This window comes from Chiloscyllium punctatum, chromosome 7 (genome assembly GCF_047496795.1).
Source record: "Chiloscyllium punctatum isolate Juve2018m chromosome 7, sChiPun1.3, whole genome shotgun sequence".
NCBI lineage: Eukaryota > Metazoa > Chordata > Chondrichthyes > Orectolobiformes > Hemiscylliidae > Chiloscyllium > Chiloscyllium punctatum.
The window spans coordinates 33,639,864-33,665,970 of NC_092745.1; the positions used below are offsets into that span (position 1 = coordinate 33,639,864).

The following is a 26,107-nucleotide window of genomic DNA, read 5'->3' on the forward strand; positions in this document are numbered from 1 at the left end:
CCTACTTTCTCCCTATTCCCTTCATGCTGTTAAAATGCAAACAATTATCTCTCTCTTTTTCTTGAATATATTCAGTTCTTTATTCTCCACAGCCTTCAGTGAAGACAATTCCACAGGTTGACCACCCTCTGAGTGAAGAAATGTTTCCTCATCTCAGTCCTAAATGGTCGACCTCGTATTCCTCTGAGAGTGTGTCCCCTGGTTCGAGACTCCCCAACCAGGGGAAACCTCCTCCCTGCCCAGCCCTGTTAGAATTTTATACATCCATCTGAATTCGAGTGAGTCCAGGCCCAGTCAAGTTCGAGAGGGAGAGAGGAGAGTTGAGGAGAACTGTTTTCACCCAGAGGTGGTGGGAGTCTGGAACTCACTGCCTGAAAGGCTGGTTGAGTCACAAGCTCTCGTGACATTGGATCAGTGTTTAGATATTCCCTTGTGTTGCTGTAACCTCCAGGATAATGGGCCAAGAGCTGGAGGATGGGATTAGTGTCATCAGATCTTTGTTTAACAGCACAGATACAATGGGCCAAATAGCCTCATTCATTGCCGTTCACATCAATGACTCTGAGACGGAGAGAGAGAGAGAAAAGGAAGTGCGAGGGACTGATTGATGTGGCTCTCTCTGCCTGATGCCATTTACATACTGAGGAACACCCAGTCAGACTCTCACAGGCTGCAGCTTTATAAAGCAGAGCCTAGTGAAGGGAGAGTTTATCAGGAACCAGGCACAGGGACAGGAGCACACACCATGATTTCACACATCCAGCTGATCTGGCCCCTGGTATTCTGTGTCGCAGGTACAAATCTCTCTCCTTCCACCTTGAATCTTTCGCTGCTCTCCATTTCACTCCAATTCCATTGACTTGTGATTGAAGGGAAAATGCTGAAACCAGAGGAATGCTCAGTGTCTCCGACAATCTCTCTTTGACAGGCTCTTTCTGTGACAGTTCTGACTTCACTGTGTTTCTCTCTGACCCCTCAGGTATCAGTGGGGACATCATCATGAGCCAGTCTCCCCCGGTGCTGTCAGTTGGACTGGGCCAGACTGCAACCATCACCTGTACGGCCAGTCAAAGCATTAGCAGCTACCTTGCTTGGTACCAGCAGCGAGAAGGTCAGAAACCCTCTCTCCTGATCTATGCTACAACAACTCGATACGCAGGAGTCTCCAATCGATTCACCGGCAGTGGATCAGGGACCAGTTTCACCCTGACAATCAGCAACGTTCAGAATGAGGATGTCGCTGACTATTACTGTCAGCAGTACAACAGCTGGCCTTCACAGTGATACAGATCCGTAAAAAAAAAAGCTCAATACACACAGCACCAACTCCTGCACTGATACATCCCAGAATAATATAAAATGTATAATACTGGACACACACAGTACCACCTCCTGAACTGACATATCCGACAGTTAGATATAAATGAAACTGAACAAATTACCCCATGCCGGGATTGTCACTGTCCACGACACACTCCAGTCCCTGTGGTGTCCACCGCTCACTGAAGGCCTCAAGTTTCCCTCTTACACTCCATGGTCACATGTGAAGTGCAGCTGCAAGATTTAACATCGAATTTCACAACTCTCCCAAGCCCAGCTACACACAACCCAGAGAGACAGAGACAGAGACACAAAGGCACATGAATGAGGGAGAGACAGAGAGGGGCAGAAAGAGGGTGAGAGTGAACGAGAGACTGGGAGAGGTTGAGAGTGATGGGGGGAAGCAGAGAGCAGAGGGTTTTGTACAGCCTCTCCACTAGGAGCTCTCACTGTGGCTTACATTCGGTAAAGGAACCAAGCTCAGACTGAGTAAGTAAATCTTAATCCTCCATTAATATCCTTTTCAATACTGGAATACACTTTCTAAAATACAGTTGCTGAATTGTTGAAGGTGTTAGTGGGGAGCTGCAGTGAATGAAATGGTTGATTGAGGAGCACAGTGTCTAAAAGGGTGTCCAGCTGCATTTCTTTAGTTCCATTGCTCCCTTTAAGCAGCAAGATATAAGTCAGTCAGTTTTACTCACCGTGTGGAGGAGCTCTGTCCATTTGCAGCCTGTGGTCCCATTCCTGCAGCATGGAGTGAAATCAGTGAGTAGCCTCCTGCCAGTCTCAGTGTGACGGACACGGGCAGAGTTTGATGTGAGCTCTGGCTCCCTGTCCCAGTCTCTGATCTCACTGACCTCAGCAGCAGCAGCAGCAGCAGCAGCAGCAGCAGCAGCAGCAGCAGTACAGTGAGACACCGAGCTCCCACCTCCCCCAGCTTTAACTCTGCTCAATCACACATTCACAGAATTGTTACAGTACACAAGAAGGCCATTCTGTCCATTCTGTCTGTACTGGCTCTCTGAATGAGCAATTGACTGAGTGTCATTCTCCTGCCTTCTCCCTGTCACCCTGCACATTGTTCCTTTTCGAATAACAGTCTCATTCCCTTCAGAATGTTTCAATTGAATCTGCCTCCTCCACACTCTCAGGCAGTTCTTTCCGCACGTTAAACACTCACTGGCCGAAAATGTTGTTCCCCATCTCACTTTTGTTACTTTCCCCAATTACTTTCGATCTGCGGTCTCTCAGTCTCAATCCTTTCTCAATTGGGAACATTTTCTCCCTATTTACTCTGTCCAGGCCCCTCCTCGTTTTAATCCCTCGAACAAGTCTCCTCTCAGCTTTCTCCAAAGAAGACAGTCCCAAATTCTCCAATCAAACTTCATAACTGATGTTCCTCATCCCCGGAATGATCTTTGGGAATTTTTTTTGCCATTTCTACAAAACGTCACCTCCTTCCTGAATTATTCACATTTTCTATGACTCTCATGATTTTGTAAACCTCTACAAGGTCACTCCTCAGACTCTTACGCATCAGAGTAAAAAGTCTCAGCTTTTCCAGCCTCCCATAGTCATGGTGTCATACAGCATGGAAACAGATCTTTCAGTTCAACTTGTCCATGCTAACCAAATATCCTAAACTGACCTCATCCCATTTGTCAGAATTTGGTTTACATCCCTCGAAAATCTTCCTATCTGTGTACCCGTCCCAATGTGTTTGAAATGCTGTAATTGTATCTGCCTCCAACACTTTCTCTGGCAGCTCGATCCATCTACATTCCACCCTCTGTGTGACAAGTTACCCCTCAGCCCACTGGCCCAGTTGATCAAGATTCCATTGTATTCTTAGACAGCCTTCTTCACAGCCAATGATGAGATTAGATTCTCTACAGCGTGGAAACAGGCCCTTCGGCCCAACAAGTCCACACCGATCCTCCGAAGAGTAACCCACCCAGACGCATTTCCCTCTCAGTAATTCATCTAACACTATGGACAATTTAGCATGGCCTATTCGCCTGACCTGCACATCTTTGGACCATGGGAGGAAACCAGACCACCCAGAGGAAACCCACGCAGACACTGGGAAAATGTGCAAACTCCACTCACCCAAGACTAGAATCGAACCTGGGACCCTGGTACTGTGAGGCTGCAGTGCTAACCATTGAGCCACCGTACAGCCCCACCAGAGCCACCCCTGAGCCACCGATGCTTCCTGAAAATTCACCTGAACACACTCTCGCAACTCTGGCCCCTCTCTGCCCATTACACTGCTGCTACTCCAAACTATATTCAGAAACTAAAGACCCCCGTTCTCATCATTCTCATCGGAATTCTGAACTGAATCCTGGTTGGAGAGTGGGATGCACTCAGGGGATTTCTGTACTAGCTGCCTAGTCCTTTTGGACTGTCTGCTGCTCCCCCATCCCTCTCTCCCTGCATACTCTGAAGCTGCAGAGTAACCACATCTAGAAACGTGCTCTCCACGGAGCTCTCAGCCTCACGGACGCTCTGCACTGACACCAGCTGCTGCTTAAGCTCCGAAACCTGGAGCATCAACTGCTGTACTCATGGTATTCTAGGAGCAGGGAAACATTCTGAAGTTCCCATATGGATGCACACTCTTTCTACTCTTGGATTATCTCTTTGCAGAGTTCTGATGACAAACAGCTGCAGCAGGGCTCACAGTCCAGTGGGTTCAGTGTTCCAGGGTTTAGGGGAAACTCTCCAGAAGTCTTTAAGAAATAGGAGCAGAAATCAGCCATTCAGCCCATTGAATCTGCTCTTCCATTTGATCTTGGCAGATATGCTTCTCATCCCCATTCTCCTGCCTACTCCACAGGAACATTCGATCCCCTTAACAATCATGAACCGACCTATCTTTGTCTTAAATACACTCAGTGACTTGGCCTCCACTGCCCTCTGTAACAATGAGTTCCACAAATTCACCACCCTCGGCTGAAGAAATTCCTCCTCATCTCAGCTCTAAAGGGTCGGTCCTTCATTCTGAGTCTGTGCCTTAGTTACCTAGTCTCTCTTGTATTTGGAAACATCTTTTCTGCACCCACTCTATCCAGGCCTCTCAGTATTCTGTAAATTTCAATAAGGTCCCTCTTCATCCTTCTAAACTCCATCAAGTACAGACCCAGAGTCCTCAACCACGCCTCATATGAAAAGCCTTTCAACCCCAGGATCATTCTTGTAAACCCCTTCAATACCAGCACGTTGTTTCTTAGAACATGGGTCCCAAATCTGCTCATAATATTCCAAATTCAGTCTGACCAGAGCCTTACATAGCCTCAGCAATACATCTCTGCCCTTGTATTCTAGCCATATTGAAATGAATGCTAACATTTCATTTGCCTTCCCAAGCACAAACTGAACCTGCCTGTTAACCTTAAGAGAAACCTGAATGAGGTTTGTGCTTTAGACCTCTAAAGGCTTTCCTTATTTAGAAAATACCTCCACACTCTGACTCCATTGATTCCTGAAAGATCATCACCAATGTCCCCATAATCTCCTCAGTGATCTCCTTCAGAACACACTGGTGTAGTTCATCCAGTCTGGGTGAGTTATCCACATTCAGACCTTTCAGCTTCCCCAGTGCCTCCTCCTTAGTGATGGCCAATACACTCACCTCTGTTCCCTGACAGTCTTGAAGTACTAGGACATTGCTGGTGTTTTCCATTTTGCAGACTGATGTAATGTATGGATTCAATTCCTCTGCTTTGTCTTCATTTCCTGTTATTCTTTTTCCAATGTCTATTTCTGCCTCCCTCTTCATTTTTATATATCTGATGAAACTCTTGCAATCTTCTTTTATATTACTGGTTCGCTTGCCCCCACATTTCACCTTCTGTACCCTGAATGTTTTTCTTAGTTATTCTCTGCAGGTTTTTAAAGACTTCCTAATCCTCTGGCTTCCCACTATTTTCCACCACATTGTATGCCTTTTCCTTTTGCTTTTAAGCTGTCCTTGACCTCTCTCATCAGCCATGGTTGCCTTGTCCTCCCCTTAGTCTGTTTCTTCTTTTTCAGGAGGAATTCCTGCTCTGCTTCCTGAATTACACCCAGAAACTCTGCTGTTTGCTGCCCTGCCATCTTACCTGCTCGGCTCCCCTTCCAATCAACTCTGGTCAGCTCCTTCCTCATGTCTTTGTACTTACCTTTACTCAATCGAAATGCTGTTTCATCTGATTGCAGCTTCTCCCTCTCAAACTACAGTGGGATTTCTATCATATTATGGTCACTTATCCAGAGGGATACTTTCATCTTCAGCTCATTAATCAAATTGGCCTCATTACAAATCACTAAATCCAAAACTGCCTGTTCCAAATGATCAACCACAAGCTGTTTCAAAAACCATCTCGTAGACATTCCCATGAAATCCTTTTGTTGAGATGCGCTACCCGGTCCACCTATACATTGATGTCTGCCGTAACATTTTGTATATGGTTTTCTATCTCCAGCTCCAAACTTCCAGCTCAGCACTGTCTCCATAACTTATCCTACCTGCCTATCTTCTTTTCCACCTATGCACTAATTCCTCCCACCCACTATTATACTCAACTATTGAACTTTATGCTACTTTGTCCCCACCCCCACCCTCCTCTCACTTTTCTCTCCACCCTTCAGGCCTTCTGCCTTTATTCCTGATAAAGGGCTTTTGCCTGAAACGTTGATTTTACTGCTCGTCGGATGCTACCTGAACTGCTGTGCCACTCTAATCTAGAATCTGGTTTCCAGCATCTGCAGTCAATATTTTTACCCTTTTCTGTCTCCTGATTGATTTTCTTCCCCACACCCTGGTTACTGCTTGGAGACCTGAACATAACTTGCATCAGATTCTTTATTTCTTGCAGTTCCTCAACTCAGATTCTGCACCTTCTGACTGTATCAATTCTTGCTATTGATTTAAAGTCATTTCTTATGAACAAGGCAACTCTTGCCCCTCTCCTCATCTGCCTGTCCTTTTGATAGGACAAGGATCCTTGGATATTTAGTTCCCAACCTGGATCCCCTTACATCCATGTCTCTGTGATACCCACAACATCGTACCTGCCAGTTTCAATCTGCACTACAAGCTCATTGTGTACACTGTGTGCATTTAAGTACAACACCCTCAGTCCTGCATTGATTGCCCTCCTTCCCATCATTGTCCCCTTACCTGCTGTGCTTTATGTTCGACACCTGATCCATTCCACACTCTCTGTCCTATTAAATCTTCTAGAATCTTGAATAATCTCTCCTGAGCCCTCCTCCACTTCAACTAGTTTAAATTCCTTGGAAACAAAATTTGCCTTGATTTGTGACATCATTTTCCTACCTTACTCGGAATGTTTTGTGCATTTACACACAAAGTCTTTAAGTTTGATCTATTATTGATTTTCCCTGCACTTTTATGGTTCCTTTGACATTTGAAAATTCGGTCCTTTCCGTTTATTTTCAGGTCACAATCAATCCCATCACTAACCAGTAATCCTTTCTTCTCCTTGACCTTCCATCTTCTCATTTTCCATCCATCTGAACCAAATTACTTTCCCTTTGGGTTGAGTTCAGGACAATATTTATTCTTGAACCAAAATCATGAAGAATGCTTTTTGATCTCATTGCTTCCAGTGGGATCTTGCTGTGTAGAAATTGGCTGCCCCATTCCTGAAATTGCAAAATTAACTGGTTTCCAAACAAAATGTAAATGTTTCGGGAGAGCCTGAGCTGCTGAGGGCTTGATTGAAACACATGGAGATGTACAGCACAGAAACAGACTCTTCGATCTGACTCATCCACGCCAGCCACAGAGACATAGAGTCATGGAGTCAGAGAGATGTACAGCACAGAAACAGACCCTTCTGTCCAACTCATCCATGCCGAACAGATAATCTAAATTAATCTAGTCCCATTTGTCAGCATTTGGCCCATATCCTTCCAAACCCTTTCCTATTTATATACCCATCCAAATGCCTTTTAAATGTTATCATACCAGCCTCCACCACTTCCTCTGGCAGCTCATTCCAAAAATGTACCACCCTCGGCAGGAATACGTTATGCCTTAGTTCCCATTTAAATCATTCTCCTGATACTTTCCACCTATGCCCTCTAGTTCTGGGCTCCTTCACTCTGACCAAAATATCTTCTTGTTTCACTTGATCAATGCCCCTCATGATGTTAGAAACCTCGAGATGGTCATCCCTCAGCTTCCAGTGATCCAGGGAAAATAGCCTCAGCCGATTCAGCCTCTCCCGATCACCCCAACCCTCCAACTTGGCAACATCCTTGGAAATCTTTTCTGAACTTTTTAATGTTCCCAACATTTTTCCTACCGGAGGGAGACCAGAATTCCAGACAGTATTCCAAAAGGGGCCAAACTAATGTCCTATAGAGGTGCAACAGCTCTCAACTCCAATTCTCAATGCATTGCCCAATAAAGAAAAGCATGCCAAATGACTTCGTCACCCCACCCCCCCTCCACCACCCCCCCCCCGCCCCCCTCACCACCCCCCACCTACCTGCACCTCGACTTTCAAGGAACTAATCTTTTTTGGGATGAGTCTTTCAGTCGTCATTTTTCTAATCACCCTGTTCAGAAACAAACTTCTTGCTTTCACTCTCAACTAAAAATAAGATAAAGGAGGTGATGATTTAATGGCACTATCGCTGAGCTGTTCATCCAGAGATCCAGATTAATGTTCTAGGGGCCAGGGTTGGAATCCTGCCACAGCAGATGGTGGAATGTGAATTCAGTTTTAAAAATCTGCAATTAAGAGTCTAATGATGACCATGAAACAATTGTTGATTGTCAGGAAAAAGCCATCTGATTCCCTGATGTCCTTTAGGGAAGGAAACTGCCATCCTTACCATGTGACTCCAGACCCACAACAATGTGGTTGAGTCTAAACTGCCCTCTGGGTGATTAGGGATGGGCAATAAATGCTGATCCTATCAGTGACACTCACATCCCAAGAAGCAATTTGAACAATGCCTGTTTATTTATGGGGTTTGTTAGATATTGGCTACAAATGTTCAAATGGATTGTTTTGCCAGTGAATGTTCTGAGAGTTAAAATCCCTTCGAAGAGCAGGGATTAAAATTGTTTCCCTTGTCTTTCAGGCTGTGACAACTCTCAGCCCAATCTGACCCTGCTGCCTCCCTCCCCGGAGCAGGTCAATACCAAGGGCACTGCCATCCTGGTGTGCCTTGCCAATCACTTCTATCCCGATGAGCTGGAGGTGCAGTGGAAGAAGGACGGTGCAGTCATTTCGGACGGGGTTCAGACCAGCAACTACCTGCGAGCTTCGGACAGCACCTACAGTGTCAGCAGCCTGCTGACCCTCTCTGGGTCTGACTGGGAGTCCAACGCTCGCTTCTCCTGTGCCCTCACCCACGTGACCCTCCCCTCTCCCCTCAGCAAGAGCATCAGGAGATCAGAATGTATGTAGAGTGTTCAAAACAGTCCACAGAGGAGACACAACTTTAAATAGAACAGGGCTGAGCTGCCAGGACGAAGGTCATTGTCAGCGCTGAATTTCAACTCTCTTCGTTCTCAGGACTGCTCAGAGCCACGTCTGAATTTCAGGGGTTAAGGCAGTTCATTGGGACAGTGTTGAGACAGCTTTATGCTGTGTCAAACCACATGCTGTCCCTGTCCTGGGAGTGTTTGATGGGGACAGAATTGACTTGTGATGCCAATTAAAATCTCTTGAAGTTGCTGAAGACTGTCAGCTGTACCAAAACAATGTGAAGCTCAGAAGTCTCTGCTTTATTAAACCTGATCTCCTTCCTGCTCAGCCGCCAGTTCCAATTTAAGGTTTTATCACTGTTTGAAGGGACAAGATTCTCATGTTATTGAGAAAACCCCCACAAGTGTTTTCCTCAAGCTCCAATGTGGCTGTGAATTTGTGCAGCTTCCTCTGTCTGGGCTGTGAATTGCAGTCTGTTTTCTATCAATGTCAATCTGGAAAAGGGAATAAAGATGAAGAAGACTCAGTCTCTGTGTCTGTGTGCTTTGAGGATTGACCATTCCATTCAGCTGATTGGCTGCATTTCAGCATGGCATTGTCACAATTGGCTAATTGGCCTGTCAATCAATGACACATCCATTGCAGAGGATACTGACAGCCTATCATCAATCACTTTCAAATGATCCCTTTGATCTAGAATCATTGGAAGTTACAAGATTCCAAACAGATATCCATTAATGACCACATGGATCATCTCTGACACCTCCCTCCCCTTCCTGGATCAATCCATCTCCATTAATGATGACGACCGACTTGACGCTGACATTTTTTTACAAACCCACCAACACCGAAGATTCCACCTCTTCCCAACCTACCTCTTGCAAAAATGCCATCCCATATTCCCAATTCCTCTGCCTCCACCATATATGCTCCCAGGAGGACCTGTTCCACCATAGAACACAACAGATAGCCTCCTTCTTTAGAGACCGCAATTTCCCTTCCCACGTGGTCAAAAATGTGCTCCAACGCATCTCGTCCACATCCCACCCCTCTGCCCTCACACCCCACCCCTCTAACCGTAACGAGGATAGAACCCCCCTGGTGCTCACCTTCCACCCTACCAAGTTTCGCATAAACCACAACATCCGAAGACATTTCAGCCACCTCCAAATGTTCCCCCCCCGCCAACAGGGATATATTGCCCTCCCCACCCATTCCTGCTTTCTGCAAAGATCATTCCCTCCGTGACTACCTAGTCAGGTCCACGCCCCCCAATAACCCACCCTCCCATCCTGGCACCCTCCCCTGCCACCGCAGGAATTGCAAAATCTTTGCCCGCACCTCCTCGCTCACCTCCATCTAAGGCCCCGAAAGAACCTTCCACATCCATCAATCTTTTACCAGCACATCCACCAATATCATTTTTTGTATCCGTTGCTCCCGATGCGGTCTCCTCAACATTGGGGAGACTGGACGCCTCCATGCAGAGAGCTTTAGGGAACATCTCCGGGATACCCACACCAATCCACCCCCCTGCCCTCTGGCCCAACATTTCAACTCCCCCTCCCACTCTGCCGAGGACATGGAGGTCCTGGGCCTCCTTCACCGCCGCTCCCTCACCACCCGATGCCTGGAGGAAGAACGCCTCATCTTCTGCCTCAGAACACTTCAATCCCAGGACATCAATGTGGATTTCACCAGCTTCCTCATTTCTCCTTCTCCCACCTCACCCCAGCTCCAACCTTCCAGCTCAGCACCATCCTCATGACCTGTCCTACCTGCTTATCTTCCTTTCCACCTATCCACTCCACCCTCCTCTTTGACCTATCACCTCCATCCCCACCTACATTCACCTATTGTACTCTTTGCTACTTTCCCCCACCCTCCTCTCTGACCTATCACCTCCATCCCCACCCCCATTCACCTATTGTACTCTGCGCTACTTTCTCCTCAGCCCTCTCTCATTTATCTCTCCACTCTTCAGGCACCCTGCCCCTATTCCTAATGAAGAGCTTTTGCCCGAAACGTTGATTTTCCTGCTCCTCGGATGCTGCCTGACCTGCTGTGCTTTTCCAGCACCACTCTGATCTAGCCTCTGGTTTCCAGCATCTGCAGTCCTTGTTTTTACCTAGAAACAGAAAGCTGTTAGGGTTCAATAATTACAATTTTAGTCATTCCCTCTTCACTCTGTGGTCCAGGCTCAGGTGCTGGGATTGCACTCTGCACTCTTTGCTGCATGCTTTGTTGTACCTGAAGTGATCTTAGGCCAATCACTGACACTGCAGTCTGTGTGTCCCTCTGAGCGCAGGTGTATTATATAATGCTACCTGTAGGTGTCACTCTGAGTGTGGGTGTGTTATTCAGAGAGACACCTACAGGCAGCATGGAGTGTGAGCATCTTACTCAATGCTGCCTGACTCTCTGAGTGTGTGTGTTACTCAGTGTTGCCTGTAGGTGTCTGTGTGTGTGTGTGTGTGTGTGTTATTCTGCACTGACTGTAGGCAGTGCAATGATTTGGAGATGCCAGTGTTGAACTGGGATGTACAAAGTTAAAAATCACACAACACCAGATTATAGTCGAACAGGTTTAATTGGAAGCACACTAGCTTTCAGAGCGCCGCTCCTTCATCAAGGGAATGCCCTCCACAACCACATGATGATGGAGTGGCACTCCGAAAGCTAGTGTGCTTCCAATTAAACCTGTTGGATAACCAGGTGTTGTGTGATTTTTAACTTTGTATCTCAATGAGTGAGAGTGTGTTATTCTGTGCTGCCTGTTGGTGTCTCTGAGGTATTTGTCTCTGAGTGATGGGTAGAGAATGGGCTTTGTGATGGGGATTAAAGATTTGGCTTTAATGTTGTCAAATCTCGGAAGAAAAACACTTCAGTTTGAGATGGCAGCTCATTGAGGTGGCCAAAGTTAAAAATCGCACAACAGCTGGTTATAGTCCAACAGGTTTCTTTGGGAATTAATGGTGACCACGATAATGATCCCTGATTACTGTCCAGCCTCAGCCTTACCCAGTCTGGACTTCATGTGACTCCAGCCACACAGCAACCTGGTTAACTCTTAGGTGCCTTCTGAGAGGCCACAGCAAGGCCAGCAGTTCAAGGGCAATTAGTCTTGGGTAACAAATACTGATCTATGCCAGTGACACCCACCTCCTAGAAAACAGAATGCAACAGAGATTGGTGTCAGCCAAAATTGTCAGATCAGACTCTCAATGAGATGGGGAAATGGTTAAAGATGTATTCAGCTCAGTATGGAACAGGTCCCCACTTGTTAACACATTGTCACTGATAAAATAAGTGAGAGAAAACAGGAAACGAAAGGTGAGAACACTCGAATATGGGAATATCAGTGAGAATTCAGGAAACTGAAGGAAGACATGAAAAACTGCAAAGGAAGACAAAAAGGAAGCAAGAGTTACAAAAAAGTGATTGAGAAAGAGACCTGCAAGGGGTCACAAGAATAACACAATGTTTTACACGAAAATTAGAAAATCAAGGGGGCTCCAGTGCAATGTGAGCCCTTTAAAAACAAACTGGGAATTCCATGAATGAGACTAAGGGAATGGCCGATATGTACAATAATTAGTTGTGTCAGTCTTCACAGTCAAGGAACAGGATAATGCAGCTTCCATTCCAGGGAGGTTAGGAATGAATTGAAGACTGGAATTCATGAAACTTGATACTTGCCAGAAAACAGCATTGGAAACCGAGCAGCTCTAAAGGCTGACAGATCTCCAGGACCTCAGGGGTGGGAGGGGGAGGGGGGAGAAGTTTCAGAAGCTTTTCCCATCAGGTTCCAAAGCAGAAACCATTCCTTTAGTTTGGAAAATGGCTTGCTGTAACTCCACGGGTTCAAGAAAGATGAGAGAGGGAACCAAGGAATTTATATACTGGTCAATCTAACATCTCTTTTGAGGGTTTCATTGGAATCTATCGTTAGCAGCAGAGAGAATGAACATGTGGAGAATTGGAAATAGCCCACATAGATTTGTGACGGGTAGGTTCTGACTAACGAACCAAATCCATAAACTAAAATAGTCGATTGGGAAAAAAGTCTCATCAACTTTCAGAGGTACTTGATAGTTTCCCACAATACAGTCTGCTGATCAAAGTTAAAACCCATGGGATTGAAGATGAATGTTTGACTTGGTTCGGAGGCTGGTTTAGTGACAGACGACAGAGAAAGAAAGTGATGAGTGGTGTTCCACAAGGATTCTGTGGTGAGGACTTAACTACTTACTGTATGTATTAATGAGAATCATAGTTCCACATTGACAGAAAGACTGATGGAATAGTAAGCAGTGCAGATGGTCTTTTTGTTTAAAACTCACTCCGAGCACATGGGTGTTGCTGTCTGGGCCAGCATTTATTACACGTTCTGTGTAATCATGCAATCATCATACAGTGTAGAAACAGGCCATTCAGCCCATCAAATCCACACCAACCCAACGAACAGCATCCCAACTGGACTGACCCAATTTCTGTACTGCAGCATTTCCTATGGTCAACCCACACAGCCAACACATCCCTCGACACTATGTGCAATTTGGCATGGCTAATCCACCTAATCAACACATCTATGGACTGTGTAGAAGAAACCCACACAGACATGATGAAAATGTGCAACCTCCACACAGACAGTTGTCCCAGGGTGAAATTGAATCCAAGTCCCTCGTGCTGTGAGGTAGCAGCACTGACCACTGAGCCACGATCCTGCCCTTTGCAAGGTGGTGGTGAGCTGCCTTCTTGAACCACTGCAGTCCATGTGCTGTAGATAAACCCACAATGCCCTTAGGGAGGGAATTTCAGGATCTTCATCCAGCGACACTGGAGGAACAGTCATATATTTTCAAATCAAGATTCTATATGGATTGGAGGGGAACTTGTTTTTGGGAGTGTTCTGTGTCCTTCTACATGGAACTGATCGTGGGTTTGGAAGGTGCTGTCTCAAGAGACTTGGTGTGAATTCCCACAGTGCATCTTGTAGATGGTGCACACGGCTGTTACTGAGCATCAGTGGTGGAGGGAGTGAATGTTTATCGATGTGGTGCCAATCAGGCAGGCTGCTTTGTACTGGATGGTATCAAGCTTCTTGGTTGTTTTTGGAGCTGCACCAATCCAGGCAAGTGGGGAGTAACCCATCACAGTCCTATCCAAAACTTGACTGATCTTTTCTTAATTCATTTACTGGATTGGGCATCACTTGCTATGTCAGCATTTATTGCCCAGAATCATGTGGGTTGGCGCAGCACTGGGACAAAGGTTTAATTTCACCCTCGGGCAACTGACTGTGTGGAGTTTGCACGTTCTCCCTGTGCCTGCCTGTGTTCCCTCTAGGTGATCTGGTTTCCTCCCACAGTCCACAAACGGTTAGGTGGAATGGCCATGGGAAATGCAAGGTTACATGAGGTTACAAGGTTACATCTGGGTGAGATGCTCTTTGGAGAGGCGGTTTGGGCTGAATGGCCTGTTTCCACATTGTAGGGATTCTATGAATTTCTTCACTCAGAAGGTTTTGAATCTTTGGGATACTGATCGATACTTAGGCGTTTGAATAAATGCAAGATAGAGATAATCCACATGTGGGGAGGCAATGAGTTAATGGTGTCATCACTAGATTCTTAATCCAAAGAGCTAAGTAACGTTCTGGGGGACCTGGGATCACCGTAGGGCAGCACGGTGGGACAGTGGTTATCACTACTGTCTCATAGCACCAGAATCCCAGGTTTGATTTTAGCCTCGGGTGACTGCCTTTTATGGAGTTTGCACATTCTCCCTGTGTCTGCATGGGTTTCCTCCGGGTGCTCCAGTCTCCTCCCACCATCCAAAGATGTGCAGGTTAGGCGAATTGGTCACGCTAAATTGCCCATTGTCAGGGGTGAATATGGGGAATAGGTCTGGGTGAGTTACTCTTCGGAGGGTCAGTGTGTACTTGTTGGACTGAAGTCCACACAACTGGACTCTAATAGGAAATCTAATCTAAATCCTGGCAATGCATGGAGTGGAATTTTAAATTCAAAAAGACTCTGCAGTTAAGAGTCCAATGACAACCATTGTTGGGGGAGAACCCTGTCAGGCCCACTAATGTCCATCAGATTGCTGTCCTTGCTCATACTGACTGACATATGACTCCAGACCCACAGCAACATAGAATCATAAAATCCCTACTGTGTGAAAGAAGGCCATTCAACCCATCAAGTACAAGCAGCATCTCACCCAGAACCAGCCCCCTCTCCTAACCCTACACTTCCATGGCCAATCCAACTAACCTGCACATCTCCGGACTGAGAGAGGAAACTGAGGCACCCAGAGGAAACCCATTCAGACACAGGGAGAACATACAAATTCAACACAGACAGTTGCCTGAAGGTGGAATCAAACCCAGGTCCCTGGCACTGTAAGGTAGTGACACCAGCCACTGTGCCACCCATTCCTCATCTCTGATCAAAATGTCTGACCCCTTATTCCCGGACTGGGACTCTGCTTTAGAATCCCCAGGTAGGGGTACATCCTTCCAAAATCTACCCTGTCAGGGCCCTGGAGAATTTGAAATGTTTCAGTGAAATCTCATCCCAGTCTTCTGAATTCTAGGGAATCCTGACCCAGTCCCCTCTCTCAATCATTAGACAATCCCTCAGCCCGTCACATGAACTGTGGCTGGGTTTGATCATCTCAGTAAGGGTTTCAAGGAGGGAAGGAGAAAGAAAGACTTTCTGCTTTGAATCGATGCTAAAAACTGAAAAAGCAGGAAAATATTGTCACTAACTATTGTTCAAATACACTTACTTTTCATCAAAGTGCTGGGTGAGGTTTATTATGAATTTCAGGAGGTCACTGGTGAGATGTCCTTATCTTCTTTATTCTTGCCTTGTCTCTTGTTCATGTCATTGAGGAGAACGGAGTCAACTGAGAAGGAAATGAAAAGCAGAGTTTGTTTTCTCTGTTGATTAAATTCACCTTGCTTGCTCCTCTGATCACCTGAAGAAGGGGCGAGGCTCTGAAAGATTATGTTTTCTAATAAACCTGTTGGACTATAATCTGGTGTCGTATGATTTTTGACCTTGTCCTCTGATCACATTCAGGTTATTCCTCCGGGCACTGCATGTTCTTGCTTCTCCAGGCCAGGAGGTGGCGATCTCGACAATGGATTTCACAATGGTCTCCATCAGAGAGGACCCACAAATCAGGGACAGCGATTCAGAGATTACAGGCTCCTCAGTCCCAGACCCGAGCACAACGGGCCCCCTGGCATCCCAGGTACCGTTTTTTGCATCCCGGACCCTGTACATAATGCAAATAGTGCAACTGATCCTTCTGATTTTTCCCAACCTCACCAGGTCTCCACAATCATTGAGATTCATTAAATGCAGCCTTTGCCAATTAAGGACCCTGAATGATGGGAAACAGACTGAAATGGGTCAATAATACACTGTTGGGGAGTTACAGACACAGATTGCCAAGTCGAAATCTGATGCTGTGGCTCTAACAGAGATCGGGCAGGACTGGGGATTCCTGGATACAAGGTGTTCAGTAAAGTTAGGAAAGATGGAAAACTGCGAGAAGTGGTGGGATTGTTCTGGGCCCAGACAGTACTGGCCAACCTTAGGCCCTGAGATATGATGGAGATGAAGGGTGAACTGTGCCGGGCTTTAACTCACTGTTACCAGAGTGAAACAGGGATTATCCATTTCACAAGAGAGCAAATGGAACTAACAAACCAGGTGCATGTGAAACACCCACCCCGTCCCTGAGAGAGGGGGACAAGAACAGGGACATTCTCAGAGAGAAAGGATGCTAAAAATGGTATCACCCCGAGAGTGAAAGGTGGGGTGGAGACAGTGACAGCGACACCCCCCAGAGAGTGGGGAAAGTAGCACTGACACATTTAAAACTGTATTATCACAAGCGAGAATTCAAACAGACACCCACTCCGTCACACGGTGTTGAAGATGCACTTTCCACATCAAAGCACACTTGCAAACCTCTTCATAACACGTCAGGGGAGAGAAACATTGAAAAGTGTATTATCACGAGTTAGGGTCCATTTAAATCTTGGACCATAATGTGAAATGTTCCGAGCACTGGTGTATTGACGTCATTATTCTGGATTAGTGGTGCTGGAAGAGCACAGCAGTTCAGGCAGCATCCGAGGAGCAGTAAAATCGATGTTTTGGGCAAAAGCCCTTCATCAGGAATAAAGGCAGAGAGCCTGAAGTGTGGAGAGATAAGCTAGAGGAGGGTGGGGGTGGGAAAAAGTAGCATAGAGTACAATAGGTGAGTGGGGGAGGGGATGAATGTGATAGGTCGGGGGTGGGGGGAGGGTGGAGTGGATAGGTGGAAAAGAAGATAGGCAGGTAGGACAAATCATGGGGACAGTGCTGAGCTGGAAGTTTGGAACTGGGGTGAGGTGGGGGAAGGGGAAATGAGGAAACTGTTGAAGTCCACATTGATGCCCTGGGGTTGAAGTGTTCCTTGGTGGAAGATGAAGCGTTCTTCCTCCAGGCATCTGGTGGTGAGGGAGCGGCAGTGAAGGAGGCCCAGGAACTCCATGTCCTCGGCAGAGTGGGAGGGGGAGGTGAAATGTTGGGCCACAGGGCGGTCGGGTTGATTGGTGCGGGTGCCCCGGAGATGTTCCCTAAAGAGCTCTGCTAGGATGCGTCCAGTCTCCCCAATGTAGAGGAGACCGCATCGGGAGCAACGGATACAATAAATGATATTAGTGGATGTGCAGGTAAAACTTTGATGGATGTGGAAGGCTCCTTTAGGGCCTTGGATGGAGGTGAGGGAGGAGGTGTGGGCACAGGTTTTGAAGTTTCTGTGGTGCCAGGACGGGAGGGTAGGTTGAAGGCGGGTGCGTGGGCCTGACCAGATAGTCATGGAGGGAACGGGCTTTTTTCGGAAGGTGGAAAGGGGTGGCGAGGCAAATATATCCCTGGTGGTGGGGTCTTTTTGGAAGTGGCGGAAATGTCGGTGGATGATTTGGTTTATACGAAGGTTGGTGGGTGGAAGGTGAGCACCAGGGGTGTTCTGTCCTTGTTACGGTTAGAGGGGTGGGGTCTGAGGGCGGAGGTGCGGGATGTCGACGAGATGCGTTGGAGGGCATCTTTAACCACGTATTGACGTCATTATCGTATTACACAATATTAAAATCTCGGTCAAACTTTTTCCTGCGGACAGTGTGTTTAAAATATCAAGAAGCTTTCTGCATTGTTGGTTTGATCAGTGGCGTAGCAAGGAAGCAGCAGCTGCCCCATGAACTCCAACAAAAGAATGAGAACAGGCTCTTCACATGGAACTGGCTCCTGAGAATCCAATTCAACAGCAGGGATCAAAGAACAAGGAACAATACAGCACAAGAACAGGCCCTTCGGCCCTACAGCCTGTGCTGACACATTTTGCTCTTGCATACTGAAACTGTCTTCACCTTCAGGATTCATATCCCTCTATTCCCTTCCTATTCATGCATTAGAGCAGGTATTTCTTGAATACTTCTATTGTGTCTGCTTCCACCCCCTCCTCTGGCAGTGTGTTCCAGTTACTCAACCCCCTTTGTGTGAAATACTTGCCTCACACATCTCTTTTAAATTCCCCCGCCCCTTGAACCTCTGTTCCCCAATAATTGACCCCTCCACCCTGGGGAAAAAAGCCTCATATCTACATATCCCATTCACAACTTTATAAACTTCTATCAGGACACGCCTCATTTTTCCACATTCCAGAGAAAACAAACCCAGTCTATCCAAACTTTCTTCAGGACGACTATCCGCTATACCAGACAATATCCTGATAAACATTTTCTGCACCATCTTCAAAACATCCACATCCTTCTGATAGTGTGGTGACCAAAACTGTGTACAATATTCCAAGTGTGGCCTAACTAATGTTCGATAAAGCTGCAGCATAACGTGTCTATCCTTATACTCAATGCCCGTTCCAATGAAGGCAAGCAGGCCATAAGCCTTTTTTACAGCCTTACCTCCCCGTGCTGCCATCTTCAGTGATCTGTGAACATACACGCCCAGATCCCTCTGCATATCAATACTCCAAAGGCTTCTGCCATTCACTGTATAATTCCCACCTGTACATCACCTTTCAAAGTGCATCACCTCACATTTGGCTGGATTAAACTACATCTGCCATTTTTCTGTCCATGCATCCAACTGATATAATATCCTGCTGTATCCTCCGACAATCCTTCTCATTATCTGCAACCCTACCAGTCTTTGTATCAACTGTAAACTTACTCATTGGACCAGCTACACTTTGCCCCAAATCATTTATGGAGATCATGAACAGCAGAGTTCCCATCACTGATCCCCGTGGAACATCAGTAGTTACAGCCCTCCATTCTGATAATCGTTCTTCCATTGCTACCCTTTGTCTCCTGTGACTAACTTGGTTCTGTGCCCAACGCTGGGAACATTTTAGACAAGACACCTTGTTGCCAGCTCGTTACTGCAACTTGACCCAGTTCATTCAGAGAGAGAAAAAGGACAATGTGCAGATTGTTGAACAGGCCCCTACACCTGGTCCTGAGGCAGGAGCCCAACCTCCAACACACTGGCCTCACTTCACACCAACCTTCACACAGTGCGGGGTCATGAACTCTGGGCATCAATTCCTCTGGGACTGGGACGGAGTGAGGGAACAGGAACAATGTCGAAGAGTCAATAAGGAGTAAAGCAAGATGGAGAGAGTGTGTTGGAAAGTGTTTAATGGAGGAAACATTCTTTGTGATACCCAATACTGACAATGTCTACGTGTATCACAGAATGAAAAAAAAGCACAATCTGAAGACAACCTAAAGTCACATCAATGTATTTCTTTTTGATATATCATAGCATGCAGAGCATTTTCATTGTGGTATCCTGATTCGAGAGCTGTACTCTCTCAGATTGAGCCGTTTGGATCCTCGCAGAGCCCCAGTTTATTTATACTGTTAAATAATGTGGGGGATACCGATGGTGGACTGGGGTACACCTGATGAAGGAGCAGGGCTTCAAAAACTTGTGATCTCAAATAAACCTGCTGAGCTAGAGCCTGCTGTTGTGTGCTTTCTGACTTTGTATTTTGCGGGCACAGTGAAACAGCTGCCTTCCGGTAACTATAGAGTACTTGCACTGCTGCTGAGGGTTATGGGTAATGCCTCCTTCCATTAGCCATGAACAAAACTGCAGTCATTCCAGTGGATTCCAGTGGGAATGAACGGTCAGATGCTTCCCAGATATTACATGGTTCACCATCGCCATCTCCAGGACAATTCAGGAAGAGCAACAAATAACCGGCACGTCAACGCCCGCCCCATCCCAGGAGAAATCAAAATAAATGGCATATAATTCAAATGAACAAACTGGTGAGGCTTCAATTCATCTCTTTGAAAGACTGGAGCGTTGCCCAGAAACAGAGCCATGAAATGGGTGAACCTGGTTTGTCTGACTGAAGGGTGGAGTGTCCTTCGGATTAGCAGTGGGATCAGCAAAAAAAATAATTATATGCAAAGATCTAACAAACAGCCATCAAAGCGTGCCACCAAAGCGCAAAGATCAGTATTTGAAGCTCCACGTCTCCATCTCCATCCTTGTTTGTTGCTCTTCCAACGTGACTCCTTCCTGAAGTGCTTTGATTCAAGTCTGCTATAATGTTCTCTGATAAAGGAGTTCTGATCTGTGAGTGATCGGGGTTTTGTTAAAGAGATATTGAGACGAAGGACCGATGTCCTTTCGGGAAGGAAATCTGCCGTCCTTACCTTGTCTGGCCTACACATGACTCCAGACCCACAGCAATGAGGTTAACTGTTAACCACCCTCTGTAATAGCCGAGCAAGTCCCTCCATTCTAACAATCGCTGGGAAGTCTCAGAAACAGAATGAAACTTGATGGACAACCTGGCATCCACCTTGGCACCGGAAACAACATCAAACACAGCCCTGTCGACCCTGTTGCATCCTCCTTACTAACATCTGTGGGCTAGTGTCAAATTCAGGAGAGCTGTCTCACAGACTAGACTGACAAGCAACAGCCTGACACAGTCATACTCACATAATTATACCGAACAGTGTCCCAGGCACCACCATCGCCAGCCCTGCATAGGCCCTGTCCCACCAGCCGGGAAGATCCAGCAGAGGTGATTGCACAGTGATATAGAGCCAGGAGGGAGTGACCCTGGAAATCCTCAACATTGACTCCAGACATGACGAAGTCGCATGGCATCAGGCCAGACATGGACAAAGAAACCAGTGGGTGTCTCATCAGCGGTAGGGATACAATTGGAGAAAATTCTGAAGGTCGAATGAATCTCCATATTGGGGTAGTCAGCACGGCTTCGTCAGAGGGAGGCCTTCCCCAACAAATCTTTTGGAATTTTGTCGAGAAGGGGACCAGGTGTGTAGATGCAGGGAGGTGCAGTTGATGTGGTTTATATGAATTTCAGTCAGGCCTTTGACAAGGTTGTACTTGGGAGACTGATAAAGAAGATATACAAGGCTAAGGGATGCAGGGTAACTTGGCAAGTTGGATCCAAACTTGGCTTTGTGACAGGTGACAGAAGGTGATGCTAGAAGGCTGTTTGTGTGACTTGGTCCAGGGTGCAGTCGGATATCACAGGGATCAGTGTTGGGTCCCTCATTGCTCGTGATATACAGGAACAATGCCGAAGGGAATGTGGAGCTGGATGATAACTGGGTTTGTGGATGATGTGAAGATTGGTCGGATGGTTGACAGTGAAGAAGAAGGTTTTCAGTTACACCAGGGCATAACCGGATTGGTCAAATGGGCAGATCAGAGGCAGATGGAATTTAAACCAGATATATGTAAGGTGATGTACTTTTGAAGATGTAACATGTTAACAGGGCAGTTATGAAGGCAGTTGGCGTACTTGCCTTAATCCCTTTAGGTGGAGATTAAAAGAGCATGGAGGATATGTTAGAATTATACAGAACAGTAGTTCAACCATACCTGGAGCACTGTGTGCAGTTGTAGTTACCGCACTGTGGGAGGGATGTGATTACACTGGAGGGGGTGCAGAGGAGATTCACCAGGATGTTGCCAGGGATGGAACATTTCAAATGTGAAGAGGATGAATAAGCTCCTGTTGTTTTCTTTGGAGAAGAGAAGGTTCGGGGAGTGGGGTGGGGGGGGGGGATCCTGATAGAGGGGGAGAAGGTTATGAGGGGAATAGACAGGGTGATAGTAAATAGCTGCGCCCCTGACTGGGAGGGTCAAGAACAAGTTGGCTCACATTCAATATAAAAGGCAGCAGCTTTAGAGGGATTTGAGGAAAAGCTTTTTCACCCGGGGTGGGGGTTCGGGGGGGGGGGAGGGGGGGGTGGAATCGGGAATGTCTGGGAGGGGAGTTGAGGTGAGAAACCTCACAACCTCCACAAAGTACTTGGATGAGCACCTGAAATGACCGAACATTCAGGGTTATGGGCCCACTTCTGGAATGTGGGTGGAGTGTTGATTTCGTGTTGCGTTGGTGGCATAGACCTGATGGGGCGAAGGTCCTCTTCTGTTCTGTATGATTCTATGAATTCTCCCACTGCTTACCATGAACTGTTCTCCTTCGGCTGATGAATCAGTCTCTCAGCCACGTTGAACACAGAATGTACACTGGGTGGGGGACTTCAAACTGCACCAGCACAAAGGAATTTAAATAAACGGCCATTCTTTTGTTAGGTTTGTTCTGCATTGGACACAAATGTCCAAACTGATAGTTCTGCTAGTTAATGTTTGGAGAGTTGAACTCCTTCCGAATGGCAGGGATTAAAATTGGTTCTTTTGTCTTTCAGGCCGTGAGAACTCTCAGCCCAAGCTGACGCTGCTGCCCCCCTCCCTGGAGCAGGTCAATGCCAAGGGCACTGCCACCCTGGTATGCCTTGCCAATCACTTCTATCCCGATGAGCTGGAGGTGCAGTGGAAGAAGGATGGTGCAGTCATTTCGGATGGGGTTCAGACCAGCAACTACCTGCGAGCTTCAGACAGCACCTACAGTGTCAGCAGCCTGCTGACCCTCTCTGGGTGTGACTGGGAGTCCAACGCTCGCTTCTCCTGTGCCCTCACCCACGTGACCCTCTCCTCTCCCCTCAGCAAGAGCATCAGGAAATCAGAATGTCTGTAAAGTGTTTGAGACAATCCATAGAGGAGACACAACTTTAAATAGGACAGGGCTGAGCTGGCAGGACAAAGGTCATTGTCAGCACTGAATTTCAACTCTCCTCCTTCTCAGGACTGGTCTCGGGGACACTTCTGAGGTTCAGGGGTTAAGACAGATTACTGGGACACTGTAGAGAGAGCTTCACTCTGTACCTAATCTAGTGCTGTCCCTGTCCTGGGAGTGTTTGAAGGAGACAGTGTGAAGATAGCTTTATTATTTTTGTTATCCTGTCCCTATCCTAGCAGTAAGTGAGGACTGCAGATGCTGGAGACCAGAGTTGAAAAATGTGGTGCTGGAAAAACACAGCAGGCCAGGCAGCATCGGAGGAGCAGGAGAACCGACGTTTCAGGCATAAGCCCTTCTTCAGGAATGAGGCTGGTGTGTCAAGTGGGCTGAGATAAAGGGTAGGGAGGAGAGAATTTGGGGGAGGAGCGCTGGGAATACGATAGGTGGAAGGAGGTGAGGTTGAGGGTGATAGGTCGGAGAGGGGGTGGGGGCGGAGTGTTTGAGAAGAAGATTGCAGGTAAAGAGGGCGGTGCTGAATCCAGGGGTTGGGACTGAGATAAGGTGGGGGAGGGGAAATGAGGAAGCTGGAGAAATCTACATTCATCTCGTGTGGTTGGAGGGTTCCTACGCAGAAGATGAGCCGCTCTTCCTCCAGGCGTCGTGTGGCCAGGGTCTGGCGATAGAGGAGGCCAAGGACCTGCATGTGATTGGAGGAGTGGGAGGGGGAGTTAAAGTGTTCAGCCATGAGGCGGTTGGGTTGGTTGGTGCGGGTGTCCCAGAGGTGTTCCCTGAAACGTTCCGCAAGTAGGCGGCCTGCCTCCCCAATGTAGAGGAGACCACATTGGGTGGAACGGATACAGTAAATGATGTGTGTGGAGGTGCAGGTGAATTTGTGACAGATATGAAAGGATCCATTGGGACCTTGGGGGGAGGTGAGGGGGGAGGTGTGGGCGCAAGTTTTGCACTTCTTGTGGTTGCAGGGGAAGGTGCCGGGAGTGGAGGTTGGGTTGGTGGGAGGTGTGGACCTGACGAGGTTGTCTCTCCGGAACGCTGATAGGGGTGGGGAGGGAAATATATCCTTGGTGATGGGGTCTGTTTGGATGTGGCGGAAATGACGGTGGATGATATGATGTATCCGGAGATTGATGGGGTGGAAGCTGAGGACCAGTGAAGTTCTGTCCTGGTGATGATTGGTGGGGCGGGCTTTCAGAGCAGAGGTGGGGGAAGTAGAGGAGATGCGATGGAGAGCATCCTCGACCACGTCGGAGGGGAAATTGTTGTCTTTGAAGAAGGAGGCCATCTGGGTTGTTCGGTAGTGGAATTGGTCCTCCTGGGATCAGATGCAGTCGAGGCAAAGGAATTGGGAATATGGGATGGCGTTTTTACAAGGGGCAGGGTGGGAGGCGGTATAATCTAGGTCGCTGTGGGAGTCAGTTGGTTTGTAGTCAATGTCTGTGTTGAGTCGGTCGCCCGAGATAGAAATGGAGAGGTCTAGGAAGGGGAGGGAGGAGTCTGAGACGGTCCAGGTAAATTTGAGGTCAGGGTGGAAGGTTTTAGTAAAGTGGATGAACTGTTCAACCTCCTCATGGGAGCACGAGGTAGCGCCAATACAGTCATCGATGTAGCGGAGGAAAAGGTTGGGCGTGTTGCCAGTGTCGCTGTGGAAGATGGATTGTCCCACATATCCGATGAAGAGGCAGGTATAGCTGAGGCCTATGCGGGTGTGCATGACTACACCTTTGGTTTGGAGGAAGTGGGAGGATTGGAAGGAGAAGTTGTTAAGAGTGAGGACCAGTTCAGTCAGTTGAAGGAGGGTAGTTGAAAAATGTGGTGCTGGAAAAACACAGCAGGCCAGGCAGCATCCGAGGAGCAGAAGAATCGATGTTTTGGGCTTAAGCCCTTCTTCAGGAATGAGGCTGGTGTGCCAAGCAGGCTGAGATCCTAGGAATGTTTGATGAGGACAGCGTGGGTATAGTTTCATTCTGTATCTGATTGTGTCCTGTCCCTGTCCTTGGTGTCTTTGAGGGGAACAGTACGGAAAGAGTTTTACTCAGTATCTATCCATATTCTGTCCCTGTCCAGGGAGACTGTTTGATAGGGTTGGTGCTGACTTGTAAGACCAAGCATAATCTTTCAAAGAAGCTGAAGACTGTCAGCTGTACAAAACAATGTGAACCTCAGAAGTCTCTGCTTCAGTAAACCAGATCTCCTTCCTGCTCAGCCACCAGTTCCAGTTTAAGGTTTTGTCACTGTTTAAAGGGACAGGGTTCTCAGGTTATTGAGAAAATCTCCACAAGTATTTTCCTCAAGCTGCGTTGTGACTGTGAATTTGTGCAGCTTCCTCGGTCTGGGCTGTTAATTGTAGTCTGTTTTCTGTCAATGTCAATCTGGAAAATGTAATAAAGATGAAGAAGACTCAGTCTCTGTCTCATGAGTGATTTGGAAATGACCAGAGCTGAAGCCTCAGGGAAAGGGTGTGTGAAGTGTTCATGTCCACCCTCAAGGCACGGAACACAAGGAGGAGAATAGAGTGGGCAATGAGGTCCTGGAAGCAAGGTGGGGGGGGGGGTGCAATGCTACAGTTAGGGTCAGAAGGGGCACTTTCATTATTAATGCAGGGCGCCAAAGAAGTCTAACCCAATAAATGGGGGAAAGAAGGTATGTTGGAGTTCAGAAAGATCATAGAATGTTGCCGAGAGTGAGCTGAACTCAAAGTGTGAATGGCGAAGGTCCAACCTCGAGTGGAAAGGGTACCTTTCACTCCATAACCCCTCATCCAACTTGATGATGTTCTGAAGGGGCAGTCCCCATCCAGAATACCTGTGTCCGATGGAGTACAGTGAATGGGGAAGAGCATGTATCAATATGTGTGAGGGTGTGGAACAGTGAACATATCGAATCGACACCATTATATCTCACACTGATCCATTCACCAAAATCACTGGGACCAGCTGTCTCTGGAGAATGAACTGAAGGAGTTCACAGGGGGGACTCTGTGATGGGAGGGGTATCAAAACCCTGGAGTGGAAGGGTGGGTTCTCTGGGCACTCAATGTCAGTGTATCTGAACACAATGGAGTGAGCACACTCAGGGAGTGTTCAGAGCTGATTGGCTCATTGCTGTCGGACTGGCAGTGGGTCTTTAGACAGTTGGTCATT

The 26,107-nt window shown here is 47.2% G+C and overlaps 1 gene segment (V, D, J or C); it reads left to right on the plus strand.

Moving 5' to 3' along the window:
* Positions 1-731: 731 nt before the first annotated feature.
* On the plus strand, positions 732-22,907 carry LOC140479532 (Ig kappa chain V region Mem5-like). The segment is given in 4 exon segments: positions 732-794; positions 980-1,274; positions 1,775-1,809; positions 22,579-22,907. Coding segments are annotated over 4 exon segments (708 nt in total).
* Positions 22,908-26,107: the final 3,200 nt, after the last annotated feature.